The following is a 15,054-nucleotide window of genomic DNA, read 5'->3' on the forward strand; positions in this document are numbered from 1 at the left end:
TCAGGTGAGGCAGTTAGTGGACCTTCGCATGAGCAGTTAATCTTTCTTGAGCGATCAGAGTCTTGAGTATATAGTTGCTAACTAAGAAAAAGGCATGTCCTACTCGTGGGACTATAATTATGTATGCATGGTGCAGAGCTAATCAATTATGGTATTGAAAGCCATAGACCTACCGAATAACTCCATATTAATAAAAAAAAATGTTTTCATCTTCTCCAATGTCTTTACTTTTGAAGATTCGTCACTAGCTGTAGTGATGTAGCTAGGGATTGTGGCGCCCAGAGGAAAGAATTAACAATACCAGTGGTGCAGGCGCGCAAAAATGTGCATACATATTTGGTATAGCCTAATCAAGTTGAATTTTGGTCTTTCAAATGACAATTTATGTGCAATGCTCACGAAGCGCAAGAAAATGTTGTGTTCAAGGGGGCACCCAAATGAAGAGTATATTCCTATACAAACTATTATCGTGTCACTGCTGATGCGTGGCCCGGGGGCGCGGCCCTCAGAGCCCATAGGAGTTACGCGACTGTGTACAATTTCAAGACTTCCGAAGCTTCATAAAGTTGAGTGAAATGGACCCCTGAGCAGAATAGCGAACTAAACCTTATTGTACAACATACTTCAATTCAATACTTTGCTCATGTTACAATCATCAAACAACCTATTTTCATACATTGTTTCATGGTTCATGTTATGTACTTTTTTTTACTCCCCTCCTTCCCCTGGAAATGATGTTGGAGGTGACATTAAGCGCAATCACCTTTTACAATTTTCCGGTATTCCACATTGATTAAGAACAAAGTGTCCTTACATTTTAGTGCATGATTGAAGTAAAATTTTCTGGAAAACTTTCAGAATTCTAAAAAAATTACATATGAAATACTTATAAATGTACTCTAAATTTATAAAGTTTTAGGTCAGTATGTTGTTGTTGATTTATAACAACTTTCTTTCATGTTTCAGGAACTAAGTTCACTTCAAAAAATGTGCACTAGTTCTGGTTAGTATAGGGCAATGTTGGTGGCATTAAAGGTTTGAAAATAGTGTATTTTGCTTTTTGCATCTGAACATTTCATATGTTGAGGCATTTGGTACTCACAGTAGTGAACTATATTCAACCTACAACTATTTTAATAGTTATACTTAAAAGTGTACTAGTCTGAAGGGTTATTGTGTACTTTGTTCAGAAAGTCAAAATGGACACTTTCCATGTATATTTTGTAAATCGTTCAAAGAAATAAGAACTGTGAACAACTAACAGATGATGGTTGTTGTGTGATTTAATAACAATTTGTACCCATTTGCATGTTCAAAGTGAACTAAAATGTTTTGCAGAGCCCTTTTAAAGCGTCAGTCCTCACATGTACTCACATGGCATCAATTGTACAATTGTATGCATAGGAGGCCTAATGCATAGGACCTTGTGCAAGTTATGCAAAACATTTTCAAAGAGGTGATGATGATGAACTAATTATGTTGAATATTGTTAATTATTTGGGGAACAAAGGTATTGTTGTTTGTTGCTGCCGTGCATCTATTTTCTCATATATAACACGGGCAACACCATTAATTTAAGTAGAAAATCGTGTTGCCTTAGTTTCAGGAGACAATAGATGCACGGTAGCACCTAAAAACAATACCGTTATTCTCATTCTTAAACACTTCAGTATTGATCAGTCGAATTATTGATATGCGCTCCCAGTTGGTTCAAATAGCACGTATCACATGGACATGTACACGATGCACCATATCATCTGGTATAATACAATCAAGAACCAATAAGATTTCAGGATCTTTCTCAAGTGTTTAAGAATGTAAGATACAGCATACAATAACAAATTGTGTATTGTTTGACTTTACAATTTTTAAAGTCGGGGTAATGTTTGATAATAAGTATAATTTACATTGAATATCGTTATTATTATAAGGACAAATGACGGCAAATAAATATACTGTTATCGAGGTGGTTTACAAATTGATAGTAAGTCTCTTTTATTTCAGTCAAAAATGGTATAAATATATAAACATCTTATGCAAAGAGATATTTGTAAAAGGATTAAATCAACATGTACACCAACAAAAAGCTATTTAATTTTGCTAGTACTTAATTTCGCTAACTAAACTGCCAATGACCATCATTTTTGTAAGTATTTAATTTCGATAATCCAGTAATTCATGTTTGCAGTGTAAAACTTTCCAATTTGCAGGTGTTTAATTTAGTGAATTAAAGCTTCTATAATTTTATTCACCTCAAGTTCGGTAGTGACGTCAATGCTTTTTCTTGGTTGCGCTGTGAGCATGCAGGCAAACCGCCCTTGTACACATGTGTGTACACTCAGCGGGTTTAACTTTATGCACGATTCAAAATGCAGGGAGTGAATTATCCACGTACATCAGTACCGAATTTGAAGTGAACCAAAATTAAATCCCTAGCAAAATTAAGTGGTTTTAACAGCATCCAGAGTTCTCTCAACAATTTGTTTTCCCCCTTCCTCAAGTTTTTTAGTGTTCAACTGTTCATGTTTCCTTTTCCTAAAATAAAGTTTGTTTTCTGAACCTAAATTCTAGTCTCCTCGGCTGCCAATTTGATTCCACTTGATCTCCACATACCATCTACCAATGTAACATAGAACTGCATTTCTGATTCGCTATAAAATTTAACCAGATCAGGTTGATCCAGGAACTTTAAGTTTGATACTAAAAAATAACATATAATGAAAGACGAAGATAAAAAGACTAGTTTGCGTCTGACGTCATCTGTCAATCAAACTCGAACACGGTTTGTTTACAAGTGTCGTGATGATGTGAGTTAATGAAAGCGGCGATAAAATCGGTTGCCTTATTGTTAATTTTGCACTTTCAAACATACAAACCATCTCAAAAGTTAGATCTTTATAGTAGGAAACTTTCTTTCGTGAAGGCACCATGTCAACAATGCCTAGAGAAGTTGCTTTTTGCCTTGTAAAAGTACGTAATTTTTCGGCATGTTCTGCTATTCCTTTTCTCCGATCGGCACCAGATAAATCGACCTTCCTTTTATGCATTATTAACCAATCAAGGATCGTAGGGAATTTGATTGACAGTGACGTCAGATGCAAACTAGTCTTTTCATCTTTGTCTTTCATTATAGTCACTGATGGTCTTGACTCATAAGTAGCCAATTAACATATTGAAAGCCTGGTTTGATGTTGTTGGCAAGATTTTAGCCAATCAAAAACGGCTCCAAATTTCTGCAATTTTATTTATATTCAGCCTGATTTGAGGCTTTATAACCCAAATTCACTCGCTTTTTCAGGCTTTTCCTGCAAAATGACTTCAGGCCACCGACATCTCTGTACATAATGATTTGCGAAACGGGTAGGGGAGACCGGGGCGTGTCCGCCCTATTTTCTTCAATCTCGCCTAGAGAGGACAATTCTCATGTTAGAAGGCTATAGTTTTTACATTTTTAAGCTGTATACTATAGCTAAATACTACCACATTTGTAAGGACATTGAGCTTTCAGTAACGGCAGGAGGAGGGAAAATAAAAATCACGATGACAGGGCGGACTTGCCCGTGCTGGGGCAAGTCCGCCTCTATAATGGGTAAGTTAAGCCTGATAAAAAGAAAAGGTTATAATATTGCAAAACAATTATAAATTTAATGCAAACGTTTAGTAAAGGGTATATTAGGCACTCACTCTCTTCCAAAGAGTCTACTAAATTTGTTGGAGGGGTATAATGTAAGCTAATCAATGTAGGGGTCCAAAATGAACAAAACCTTTATTTACAACTTCGGCATTTATGGTTTTAGGGCATAAACGGTGGTATGAGTAATAATTATACCACTTAACTTTAAAAAATATGCTTGCATGTAGTTTTACTCTTCTTAAAGGTATTATTATAAATATTTTGCATAATACGCCGATGGGGCGAATCCGGCCCGGAGTCCGCCTGGGGAAAACACAGGGCGGACTTGCCCCTTCACATACAGGGCGGACTTGCCCCAACACTACTTTTTTTCTTTACCTCGTGTTATGCCTACTAAACACAATATGTTGATCTTTTAATTGCATAATATGTTGGGCAAAACGTTCACCTTCCAAATAAATATAAGAACGAAAACCGTCTCTGTAAGGTCTTGAGATTAATACAATATTACTAATTTCAAAAATGTAAACTTCCTTGACTCAAAAACGTTTTTTGACGATAATATCTGTGGCGAGATGTGTCGGACTGTCTTGATTTCTTGGGTACTTAACTATGACGTGTGCCAGCTACTTACATCATCAGTGTACTTTTCCAGCAGTCATGAGATCAGAAACATGGGGTGGGCGGACTTGCCCCGAGGGCGGACTTGCCCCGGTCTCCCCTATATTTATTCGCCTATACAAAAGGGTTGTTTATTATCATAGTTGTAGTCCATTTGGCTTCCTTGAGACAGTAGTTTCCATGAATGTCACATGCTACAGACAGCGCAAGTCTGTATTTTACAAGTAATTCAAATAAATATTATTATCTAGCGCAATACCATTTAACATGTGTGCATCACATGTGGACACTTCAGTCTCAAGCCAAAATGGACTACAGTCTTAGTCTTACTCCTGATACCAAAAAATACAACACTGTTTTTGTTTTTTTGTCAAATGGAATATTTAGGTGCTATTATATTTTACAGCAGAAATCGTCCTCTCGCTTAGAAAATAACTAGATAACAAGGTAATAAATAAGTGCAATTTACACAGAATATAATGATTTGTATCAAAATATACAAATATGTCAGATGTTATACATCAACTGCTACAGACACATTAAGGTTATTAATTATTTTAAACTTGTGATTTGGTAGTTCACAGCATCTTACGAATGGTAGTGAGCTTTGGCAAAAACTGCATTGCTCAATTCATAGCGAGCGTATAGAAGAATTAAAATATCACAGATATACTTTTATAGGTGTTTGCGGTTCTTGAGTTACGTTGTAAAGAGGGCTGAAACAACAACACTTTTGTAAAAGCGTACATAACTCATTAACAACAATAAATTAAGCAAGTTTGCAAAGTATACGATTTGTAGAACTAACTTTTGCAAAACAACAAGGTGTTAATTTTCAATAATATATTGATCTAGATAATAAAAATCGATTTTTAGGTTGCTTCGACCAACAATACCTCGTCTACCCTTAAATACTTCATATATTATACACAATAAGGCTCCAGCTGGGTTTTTTTTGATGAAAATATGCTTAAAAGTAATACAATAAATGTTTTTCATGTTATAGCCAGTTTAGTCCAACATCTTTGGGTCATTTTTCTATTATGCAATAGCTATGATGCCACAGTGTCTTCCACAGTGAAGACTCCAAAGAGTTCCAACAATTATGATTGACAAAAGAGTGGTCTATCTTGTATCAGAGGAGGATTTAAGGAAGCCCCATCATGCACTGCAAAAGTGTTATCACTAGAGTTTCAACTGCCACTTTACTTTTCAAAATGATCCCATTGAATTCTGTGCAAAAGATGTTGTTTAAGAATTGTGTGTGTGTCATTATTAATTTATTACTTGGTCGATTTCAGAACAAAAATGATGTATGCATAAAGGATAATTCACACCTTCTGTAGATAACATAAAATGTGAAATCAACTAGCATTTTGAATGTTTTTTTATTGTAAATATATCGGTCCAAATTCAAATTTAACCATGCACGTCTATGCAGTGTGCGAGCAGTGGTGTCATGTTCACTCACACAACTGTGCTAACCGCAAGTCAACACAGTGGCGTGTCGGGTAGTGCTTAAATCATCCTCTGATCTTGTTTCAAGTTGAGAGTAAAGCCACGTTTGATTTTGGCAGATTCAAATCATGCATGCTCGCCTAATCCTGTGGGGTGTAGACACATGCCTACTGTCTGTTCAATTAGCTTAGATTCTTGAATTTTTAAGATATTTGAAAAAATAAAAACTTGTGGCCAAAGTCATCAAAGAAAAGTGTTAGAACAGCCTTAGACCTAACGTGATTTATACTTTTCAAATTCCAAAGTTCAATTTAAAACCCCATTTCTTTTCAATTTTGCCTCATTTTAGGCAGTTACTTGGGTCCACCGAAAGGGTTCGCGACCTTTTTACAAATCGAGTGGGACGGTCCATTCTCAACTTAGGGCATAGACCCTATCCAATTTAGCAAAACAATCTGTCCACCAATCTGTCCTGCCATTTCAGTTGTTATACCGTTCCGGTTATTGGATAGGTTCAATGGGTGATGATGGTCCACTGGTTTTTGTTACACGAAATTATATGGCGCGATTACGTTTTACGCATAACATTATTCTGAGCATTATTTTTTCCTAAACAATGACATGAAGATTTCGTTCTTATTTCAACTGGTTTACTATGTAAATTGAGTTTTGTTTAATACCACCATTCCTTCCCAAGAATATCAGCATTCGCTTGACATTGTCAGATACAGTGACTTTACAAGAATTGTTTTCTGTAACCTGATTGTTTTAAATAATATTTTCTTGTACAAAAGTTCTTTTGTTTCACAGTTTTTTCAGTTTGTATTCAACAAACAAAACGAAATAGCAAATTGAAAATAAATGTGTAGATTTATAATAGGCCTATTATAGGCCTACACTAGGGTGGTTCTTATTTTACAAAAGTCTGAAATACCCTGCTCCTAACCCCTAGAATGGTTCAGTTGGATGAAAAACTTATCCTGTAAAATTTTTAGAAATATTGAACAATATTTACTGGTAGCTCAAGAGCCTCCAATATGGTCGCGACTATCCGGAACATTGGTCGTTGGACATTTTGGAGCATTTTTAGGGGGGTATATTTTCAAAATAGAGTGTCTCTTGATACTCAATCTTTGTAATTACATTAACAGTAACTAGTTTAACATATAAATAACAAAAAGTGTTTTGTATTTACTTCCATTGTTGTTTTAAGCTCAACCAGATATGGCACTTTGTGCCGTGAACACTCCAGATACTGGTCGTTAGCCATTTTTGAGCAATTGTAAATGGTTCTAATTTCAAAATAGAATATCTCTTGATACTCAATATTTGTTATTGCATTAACAGTAACTAGTTTAATATGTATATAACAAAAGATGTCTTGTATTCACTTCAATTGTTGTTTTAAACTCAACCAAATATGGTAGTTTGTGCCGTGAGTAGTTCTAAATACCGGTCGTCAGCCATTATGAGCATGCACGTACTTATAAGGGGGTCTATTTTCAAAATAGAGTGTCTTTTGATACTTAATCTTTGTAATTGCATTAACAGTAACTAGTTTAACATTTATATAACAAAAGATGTCATGTATTCACTTCCATTGTTGTTTTATTCTCAATCAGATATGGTAGTTTGTGCGGTGAGTGCCTAAATATGGCCAGTCGTCAGCCATTTTGGAGCAATTATAAGGGGGTCTATTTTCAAAACAGAGTGTCTCTTGATACTCAATCTTTGTAGTTGCATTAACAGCAGCTAGTTTAAAGATATCTTGTATTCACTTCCATTGTTGTCTTCAACTCAACCAAATATGGTAGTACATGTCGTCGGTCGCAACACATAGTGGCGTACGTGAAGGACAAAATACGTCTCCGAGCAAACCGTTTTTGAGGGATCTGCTACTAGTAACGGGTCTATACTTCTCCACTGTTATCTCTCAGTGGCTCGATTCCATTTGAAATTGAAGTTTAAGGTTCAAACTATTAAACTGTGTCTTTAATGGTTAACAAGGAATAACTGTTATAGGATAATAGTTAGCTCTAAAGCTATACGCGACTATGTGAAACAGAAAATTTGGAAAATCACTCTACGCCACTATGTGTTGCGACCGACGATGTATGTGCTGTGAGTCATGCGCGTACGCAGGAATTTCTAAAGGGGGGTGTGATGATAAAAAAGTAACAAAATAAATAAATGACCGCGTAGCGGGCATCCCTTCGCGCTTGCGCGACGCAGGGGGGTGTCTGAGGGGGATGCCCCCTCAGAATTTTGAAAATTTTGCAAAATGAAGACCTAATTGAAGCGATTTGGTGGACAATTTTGGCACTATTAGTGTGTAAAATTTTAATTTGAAAAAGCCAACAATTTGTGAAATGACGGTCCATGAAGCCTTTTATGAACAAGTTTTCCCTACAGTTGTAGGCCTATTTAGTGTTAAACACAAATTGGTAAATGTCAAAAGCAGAAGCCAAAATGGCTACTTGTTTATCCACTACACAGAATGCCCCCCTTCAGAATTAAGAAACTTTGCAAAATGAAGACCTAATTGATGCGATTTGGGGGACCATTTTGGCACCGTAGTGTGTACAATTTTAGTTTGAAAAAGCCGAAAATTGGTGAAATAACGGTCCATGAAGCCTTTCGTGAACAAGAGTTTTCCCTCCTGCAGAAGTTGGAAAATTTTGCAAAATGAAGGTCCGATTGAAGCCATTTGGTGCATAATTTTTACACTATTTAAATCATTGCTTCAAACAGAAAAAAGGGCCCGAACTCAATTTGCACAATTAAAACCTTCGTCACGTACGTTGCGGGGTAGGGTGTGACGATATGGAGAGGTGTTGGTGTTAACATGTAGGCCCTATATCCATGTTAATTAACAATTAAATGGGGTGTGGGGGGTGTGTGGGAGGGTGTTAACATTAATCGACATATTTACATACGTTGCCGGTCAGTCAATACCGGGTATAGGGGAGAAAAATTTGAGTGGGGGTAGTTAAGATATCTATAGGCCTATGATAATTTGATATTATGTCCCCTATGCCATGCTCATTTCCCTCCCTCTCTCCCCCCCCCTCTCTCTCTCTCTCTCTCTTCTCTCCCTCTCTCTTTCTTTGCCTTTTCTCCCTCCATTTTTTATTTTTTGGACAAACCCAAGGGGGGTGTTTCACACACGTAACACCCCCCCTGCGTACGCCAATGCTGTGAGTACTCCTAAACACCGGTCGTCAGCAATTTTTGAGCAATTTTAGGGCCGTATATTTTCAAAATAAAGTGTCTCTTGATACTCAATCGTTGTATTTGCATTAACAGTAATTAGTTTAACACATATATAACTAAAGATGTCCTGTATTCACTTCCATTGTTGTTTTAATCTCAACCAGAGAAAGACATTCAGTAATTTTGTATATTTTCTGTGGCTATAGGCCTTTATTCACTGCACCGTTAAACGCCAGCCTGTGCTCTACGTAATGACCTCCAGTTGCTTTTTAAAAGGACCTGGTCTTATCAAGACAGCCATGCAATTGTCTAGAAGGCCACATCCACCCATCTGCCAATCAATAGACCCTCTTAATTATATAATTGCTTGAAAATGGTCGACAACCGGTATTTATGAGTACTCATTGCGCACATTACCATATCTGGTTGAGTTTAAAACAACAATAGCAGTGAATACAAGACACCTTGTGTTATATATAAGTTAAACAAGTTACTGTTAATGCAATTACAAAGATTGTATGTCAAGAGATTCTCTATTGTGAAATTAGACCACCTTACAATTGCTCGAAAATGGCTGACGATGGCCGGCCGGTATTTTGAGTACTCACGGCACGAAGTGCCATGTCTAATCTGGTTGAGTTTAAAACATCAATGGAAGTAAATACAAGACACCTTTTGTTATGTATATGTTAAACTAGTTACTGTTAATGTAATTGCAAAGATATGTGTATCAAGAGACACTCTATTTTGAAAATAGACCCCTTTGCTCGAAAATGGCTGACGACCGATATTTAGGAGTACTTCAGCACGAACTAGTGAAACTACCATATTTGGTTTAGTTCAAAACAACAATGGAAGTGAATACAAAACATCTTTTGTTATATATCTGTTAAACTAGTTACTGTTAATGCAATTACAAAGATTGGACATCAGGAGGTACTCTATTTTGAAATTAGACCCCCTTACATATGCTCAAAAATTGCTGACGACCAGTATTTAGGAGTATTCACGGCACGAAGTGCCATATCTGGTTGAGCTTAAAACAACAATGGAAGTAAATACAAGACACCTTTTGTTATATATATGTTAAACTAGTTACTGTTAATGTAAGTACAAAGATTGAGTATCAAGAAACACTCTATTTTGAAAATATACCCCCCTAAAAATGCTCCAAAATGTCCGACGACCAATGTTCCGGATAGTCACAACCATATTGGAGGCTCTTGAGCTACCAGTAAATATTGTTCAATATTTCTAAAAATTTTACAGGATAAGTTTTTCATCCAACTGAACCATTCTAGGGGTTAGGAGCATGGTATTTCAGACTTTTGTAAAATAAGAACCACCCTAGCCTACACCTTCTCAGACCCATAAATAAATAAATAAATAAATAAATAAATAAATAAATTTAAAAAAATTCAAGAATCTAAGCTAATTGAACAGACAGTAGAACATTGATTTTTCCATACGCTGGTGGTGAATCAGGTGATGCAACCAGGCAAACCAGATTGAGACAAGACACACAATAGTAGTTGGAACAATAATAATTTTGTGAAATAAGCCAAAATCTTAGAGGCCCATTCAGGCCCAGCCCGTGGTGTATCTACTGACCCTCATCAATTGGGATGAGCTCAAACTCAAAATTGTAAAGCTTTAAGGTGGTAAAAAGTTGATAAATTTGTGACTATTTTGCATTTTTCTAACAAAAAATAAACACACTGCTAACAAAAGTTATGTATATAGGGCAAGGAATCCAGCTACTACACTGGAATTTCAGTGACTCAAGACATGGAGGTAGTAGCATGCTCAAGACAAGCCATACGTTATTTATGATAAGAAAAGAGGTACCGCTAGAATGTACCTCATTTCTTAACATATGTAATGAACCACTTGTCTTGAATCACTGAAATTTCAGTGAAGTAATTGGATTCCTTGCCCCTATAATATACATAACCATTGTTACCAGTGCAAAAATGCAAAATTAATCACAAAATTTATCAGGGGGTGTAGTACCACCTTAATGTTACAATGGTCCACTTTTTGTGACACTTTTTAAGAAATCAACAGCAGGTAGTAAAGGCAGTTTGATGATGAAGACAACATTGAATCTATCTTGCTGACTTGGGTGGCAGAATTTCACCAGGGTTGCATACCATACTTCCTCAAATAGTCGCCCTCGGGGGCATTGTATTTTCCAACAGGCGGCGTTTATTAAAGGTCATTTTTAGAACAATAATTCCCGTTAAAATAATAAGGTAAGCTTAAAACTCATGCTGAAATGACAAACTATGAACTCAGGAACTATATATAACTTCTGGTTCACTTTCAGGTTTACGATAAGATTTTCGCCAACTATCGACACTGTGTGAACCTTGGTAAGCACTACACAAGATAGCATGTAAATACCAGTATTTTTGAAACATCTTGGTTGAAAAAAGTAGCGGGGCATTTATTTGAAGGGGGAAACTATTCTAGGAAATACAGTATCCTTGGACCTACAATGATTTTCACAGTAACTCGGCCAGAGGACCCGCCTTATTTTGAACACTGGTCCAGGGTTCGAATGTGGCTGTATCGCATATCAGTTTGCTCCACATTTTGAAGAAACTGCTACCCAATTTTGCATTTGTATAGCACTTTTTATAGTGCTTTAGTAGAAGTATCCTGATTATGATGAATTAGCCAAAAACTGCTACACAAAATTTTTAAACAAATTCGAACCCTGCTGACTGGTCCCAACACCATCAACTTCGATTAGCATTTTTTCTTTTTTTCAGTACTTCATCTGTTGATCAATTCAGTTTTCAGGGGCCTGAAACCCTAAAGTCACCCTTCATAACTACTTGGCAAGCAATGTTCTAAATAAGAAAATAAAGGTCTCATGTTTTAGTTTTCTGCCAAATTTTTTGATTTTCCGTATTTCTTTAGCATCAAAATTTCTGCAAAAGTTGACTGTTAACCTGTGTAGAATTCCCATTTATAGTAGTAATTGAAATTATGCATGCAGATTTTTGGTTGTCCAATTAACAACCACCATAGCATTTTTGGTTGTTTGGTGTTAGATTCGGTTGTCCCAGGCGAACAGACAACCACTTAGTTCAAACACTGATGGCAAGTAAAGTGAAATAGTTCTTTCAAATGTTATGTAACATCACATGGTGTGTCACCTAACCTGCTTGTTTCTGTGCCCAATACTGACATCCATGTCACATACGCAGTATGGAAGAGGAACTCGCTTGTCCCAACACACATCATACTTTTGGTACATGCTGATTTGCTTTATCTGTAATGAAATGAAGAAAGAGTAACTATCATTATTCTGATTATATTGCTGTTGACTGGGAAAAGCGAACTGAAAATGGGTTATTCCGATCAGAATGCAGAATACACCACCCCTACAACATGAGAACAGGGGTGGAATTTCGTAAAGTGCCACAGGAGTCCAAGTGGATTCTCGCAAGAGAGTTTTATGAGAGTCCATGGATTCCGTGAGATTCTTGTTGTACAATCTTGGGAGTCCAAAAGGTATTATATGTAGGCCTACGTAAAATGCATTCAAACAAACAAACTCAACAAATAAACTAACAAAGTTAAGTTTTTAATATATGTGTCATCATACTCTCACTTCCATATATGTCATCAATTGCATCTTTGGCGACTTTTCCTTTATATTTTGCAGGCTTTGAGTTTTAAGGCGTGTTGAACTTAAACGTAAGTTCGCTGAGCCGATCATTTCCAGCGTGAGTCCACATGCATGCATGGACTCTGGCAATAGGACTTTTACGGGAGTAATTGCGAGAGTCGACTCTCGGACTCCCGCCGAAATTCCACCCCTGTGAGAAGTACTTCACATGATTAAAATTCTTAACATACTGGAGAACAAAGATCTGAACCTATCATCAGTTTGAGGGGGTGTCAGCTTGCTGCATAATGTATATTATGACAACATCAATGTGGCCATGTACCCACCCCATGATTTAAAAGCGTAATTGTTCAGTGATTTTACCCCGCAGGGATATGAAATTCTAGTTCATAATGCTTCAAATGACTTTGTTATTTCGAAAGAAGTAACAAAATTAGAGATAAATGGAAACTGCTGTCCAAATGATGCTGATGAGGGGGGGGGTCTTATTAAACAGCCCTATACATATGCATCATCTCCAAAGTGGGAGTACCCTCCTCCCCTACGGATTTTACACTTTCCTACCTGTTTGATATTCAATCCATTATCAATGATGACTAACCATACAGTATTCATCTCAACAGTCTGGTAGGTGATATGATAGATGTATCTCTGTGGTGACCAGACATCCTCTTGTGGGTTCTCATTCACAAAGATGTGAAGGATCTTGAGTAGGTGAAGATCTAGACAAGATGTTGGTGTGTTAGGATGTATGCCTTCAATATGGACAAGTCTGGCCTGCATGGTGCAAGAAGGTAAGTATGGTATTTGTTAATTTTAAGGGTAGACGAGGTATTGTTGGTCGAAGCAACCTAAAAATCGATTTTCATTATCTAGATCAATATATTATTGAAAAATAACACCTTGATCGTATACTTTGCAAACTTGCTTAATTTATTGTTGTTAATGAGTTATGTACGTTTTACAAAAGTGTTGTTGTTTCAGCCCTCTTTACAACGTAACTCAAGAACCGCAGCACCTGTAAAAAGTATATCTGTGATATTTTAATTCTTCTACACACTCGCTATGAATTGAGCAATGCAGTTTTTGCCAAAGCTCACTACCATTCGTAAGATGCTGTGAACTACCAAATCACAACAGTTTAAAATAATTAAGAGAGATTTTCTGAGAAATACCGATGAAATGGAAAAAAGGCGGAAGATGGGGTCAGCAAATTTCAACCATATTTTGTCATTGTCACCCGACAGGGTGATGGAGAACGGAAGAGCGGCGTGTAGGGAATGAGAGTAGATCTGGTATGCCCCCCCTCCTAGGAAATATGGGACCCCCTAAAATATGCCCCTAACACATATTTCCCTGACTTGTAAAATACCGTTTTATACCATTTTTTTAGCAATATTTTGGTGCCTAAGATGACCATTAATGAAAATAAATTTTTGTACACAAAATCTTTCATCCTTCGTCTTCTTGAAAAAATATAAAACAACAAATATTTATATTGGGATGTTCCATTTATTTACAGGGGAGGGGGCCCATATTTCACATTTTACAACTTTTGAAAAAAACTGAAATATCCCTCTATTTTGTGACGTCATTGTAAGAGTTCCCCAATCTTTTTCAAATTGTTCATTACAGGAGAGAAGCTCTGCACATAGGTTATTCATATAATGCAATAAAAATCATGGAGACTTCTTTACTTTTCAGAAAACACAAACATGTATTTCCCCAATATATGGCATTGGTATAATAATGCTGTATATTACACCAACATCAAACGTATGATTTTTTCACTGTATCAGTCCCTTATTTTGAGTCAATAGTCAGTTATTGCTTTGAAGAGGTGATAACCACATTTAAGAATACAAACCAAGTATATGGGTGCTTCTCTTTTACAGCACATTGGTAAAATCGCCAGTAAATAATGCTCCATGAACTCCCAAGCGCGTATTTCCCTGACTTGTAAAATGCGGTTTTATACCATTTTGAACAATATTTTTGCACCTAAGACGAGCATTTATGAAAGTAAATTTTTGTACACAAAATCTTTCATCCTTTGTCTTCTTGAAAAAATATAAAACAACAAATATTTATATCGGGATGTTCCATTTATTTACAGGGGAGGGGCCATATTTCACATTTTACAACTTTTGAAAAAAGAAGTGAAATATCCCTCTACTTTGTGACGTCATTGTAAGAGTTCCCCAATTTTTTTCATATTGTTCATTACAGGAGAGAAGCTCTGTACATTATATTTATATCATGCAATAAAAATTATGGAGACTTCTTTACTTTTCAGAAAACACAAACATATGTTTTCCCCATAAACGGTATGGCATTTGTATAATGATGCTGTATTTACACCAACATCAAACGTATGATCTTTTCACTGTTGATCAGTCCCTTATCTCGAGTCAGTTATCTTGAGTCAGTTATTGCTTTGATGAGTTGAGCACCACATTTAAGAATACAAATCAAGTACATGGTG

The 15,054-nt window shown here is 36.3% G+C and overlaps 1 protein-coding gene across 1 annotated transcript in view; it reads right to left on the reverse strand.

Annotated features, from left to right (window-relative positions):
* Positions 1–11,249: 11,249 nt before the first annotated feature.
* Positions 11,250–15,054, reverse strand: part of LOC140166292 (uncharacterized) — an 88,416-nt gene continuing 84,611 nt past the window's right edge. The window contains exons 13-14 of the mRNA XM_072189703.1: positions 13,134–13,346; positions 11,250–12,209 (exon numbers count right to left, since the gene is read on the reverse strand). Coding sequence (XP_072045804.1) covers positions 12,090–12,209; positions 13,134–13,346 — 333 coding nt within the window. The 3' untranslated portion in view covers positions 11,250–12,089. The remainder of the gene's footprint in view (positions 12,210–13,133; positions 13,347–15,054) is intronic.

This window comes from Amphiura filiformis, chromosome 12 (genome assembly GCF_039555335.1).
Source record: "Amphiura filiformis chromosome 12, Afil_fr2py, whole genome shotgun sequence".
In the NCBI taxonomy this organism is placed as follows: Eukaryota; Metazoa; Echinodermata; class Ophiuroidea; order Amphilepidida; family Amphiuridae; genus Amphiura; species Amphiura filiformis.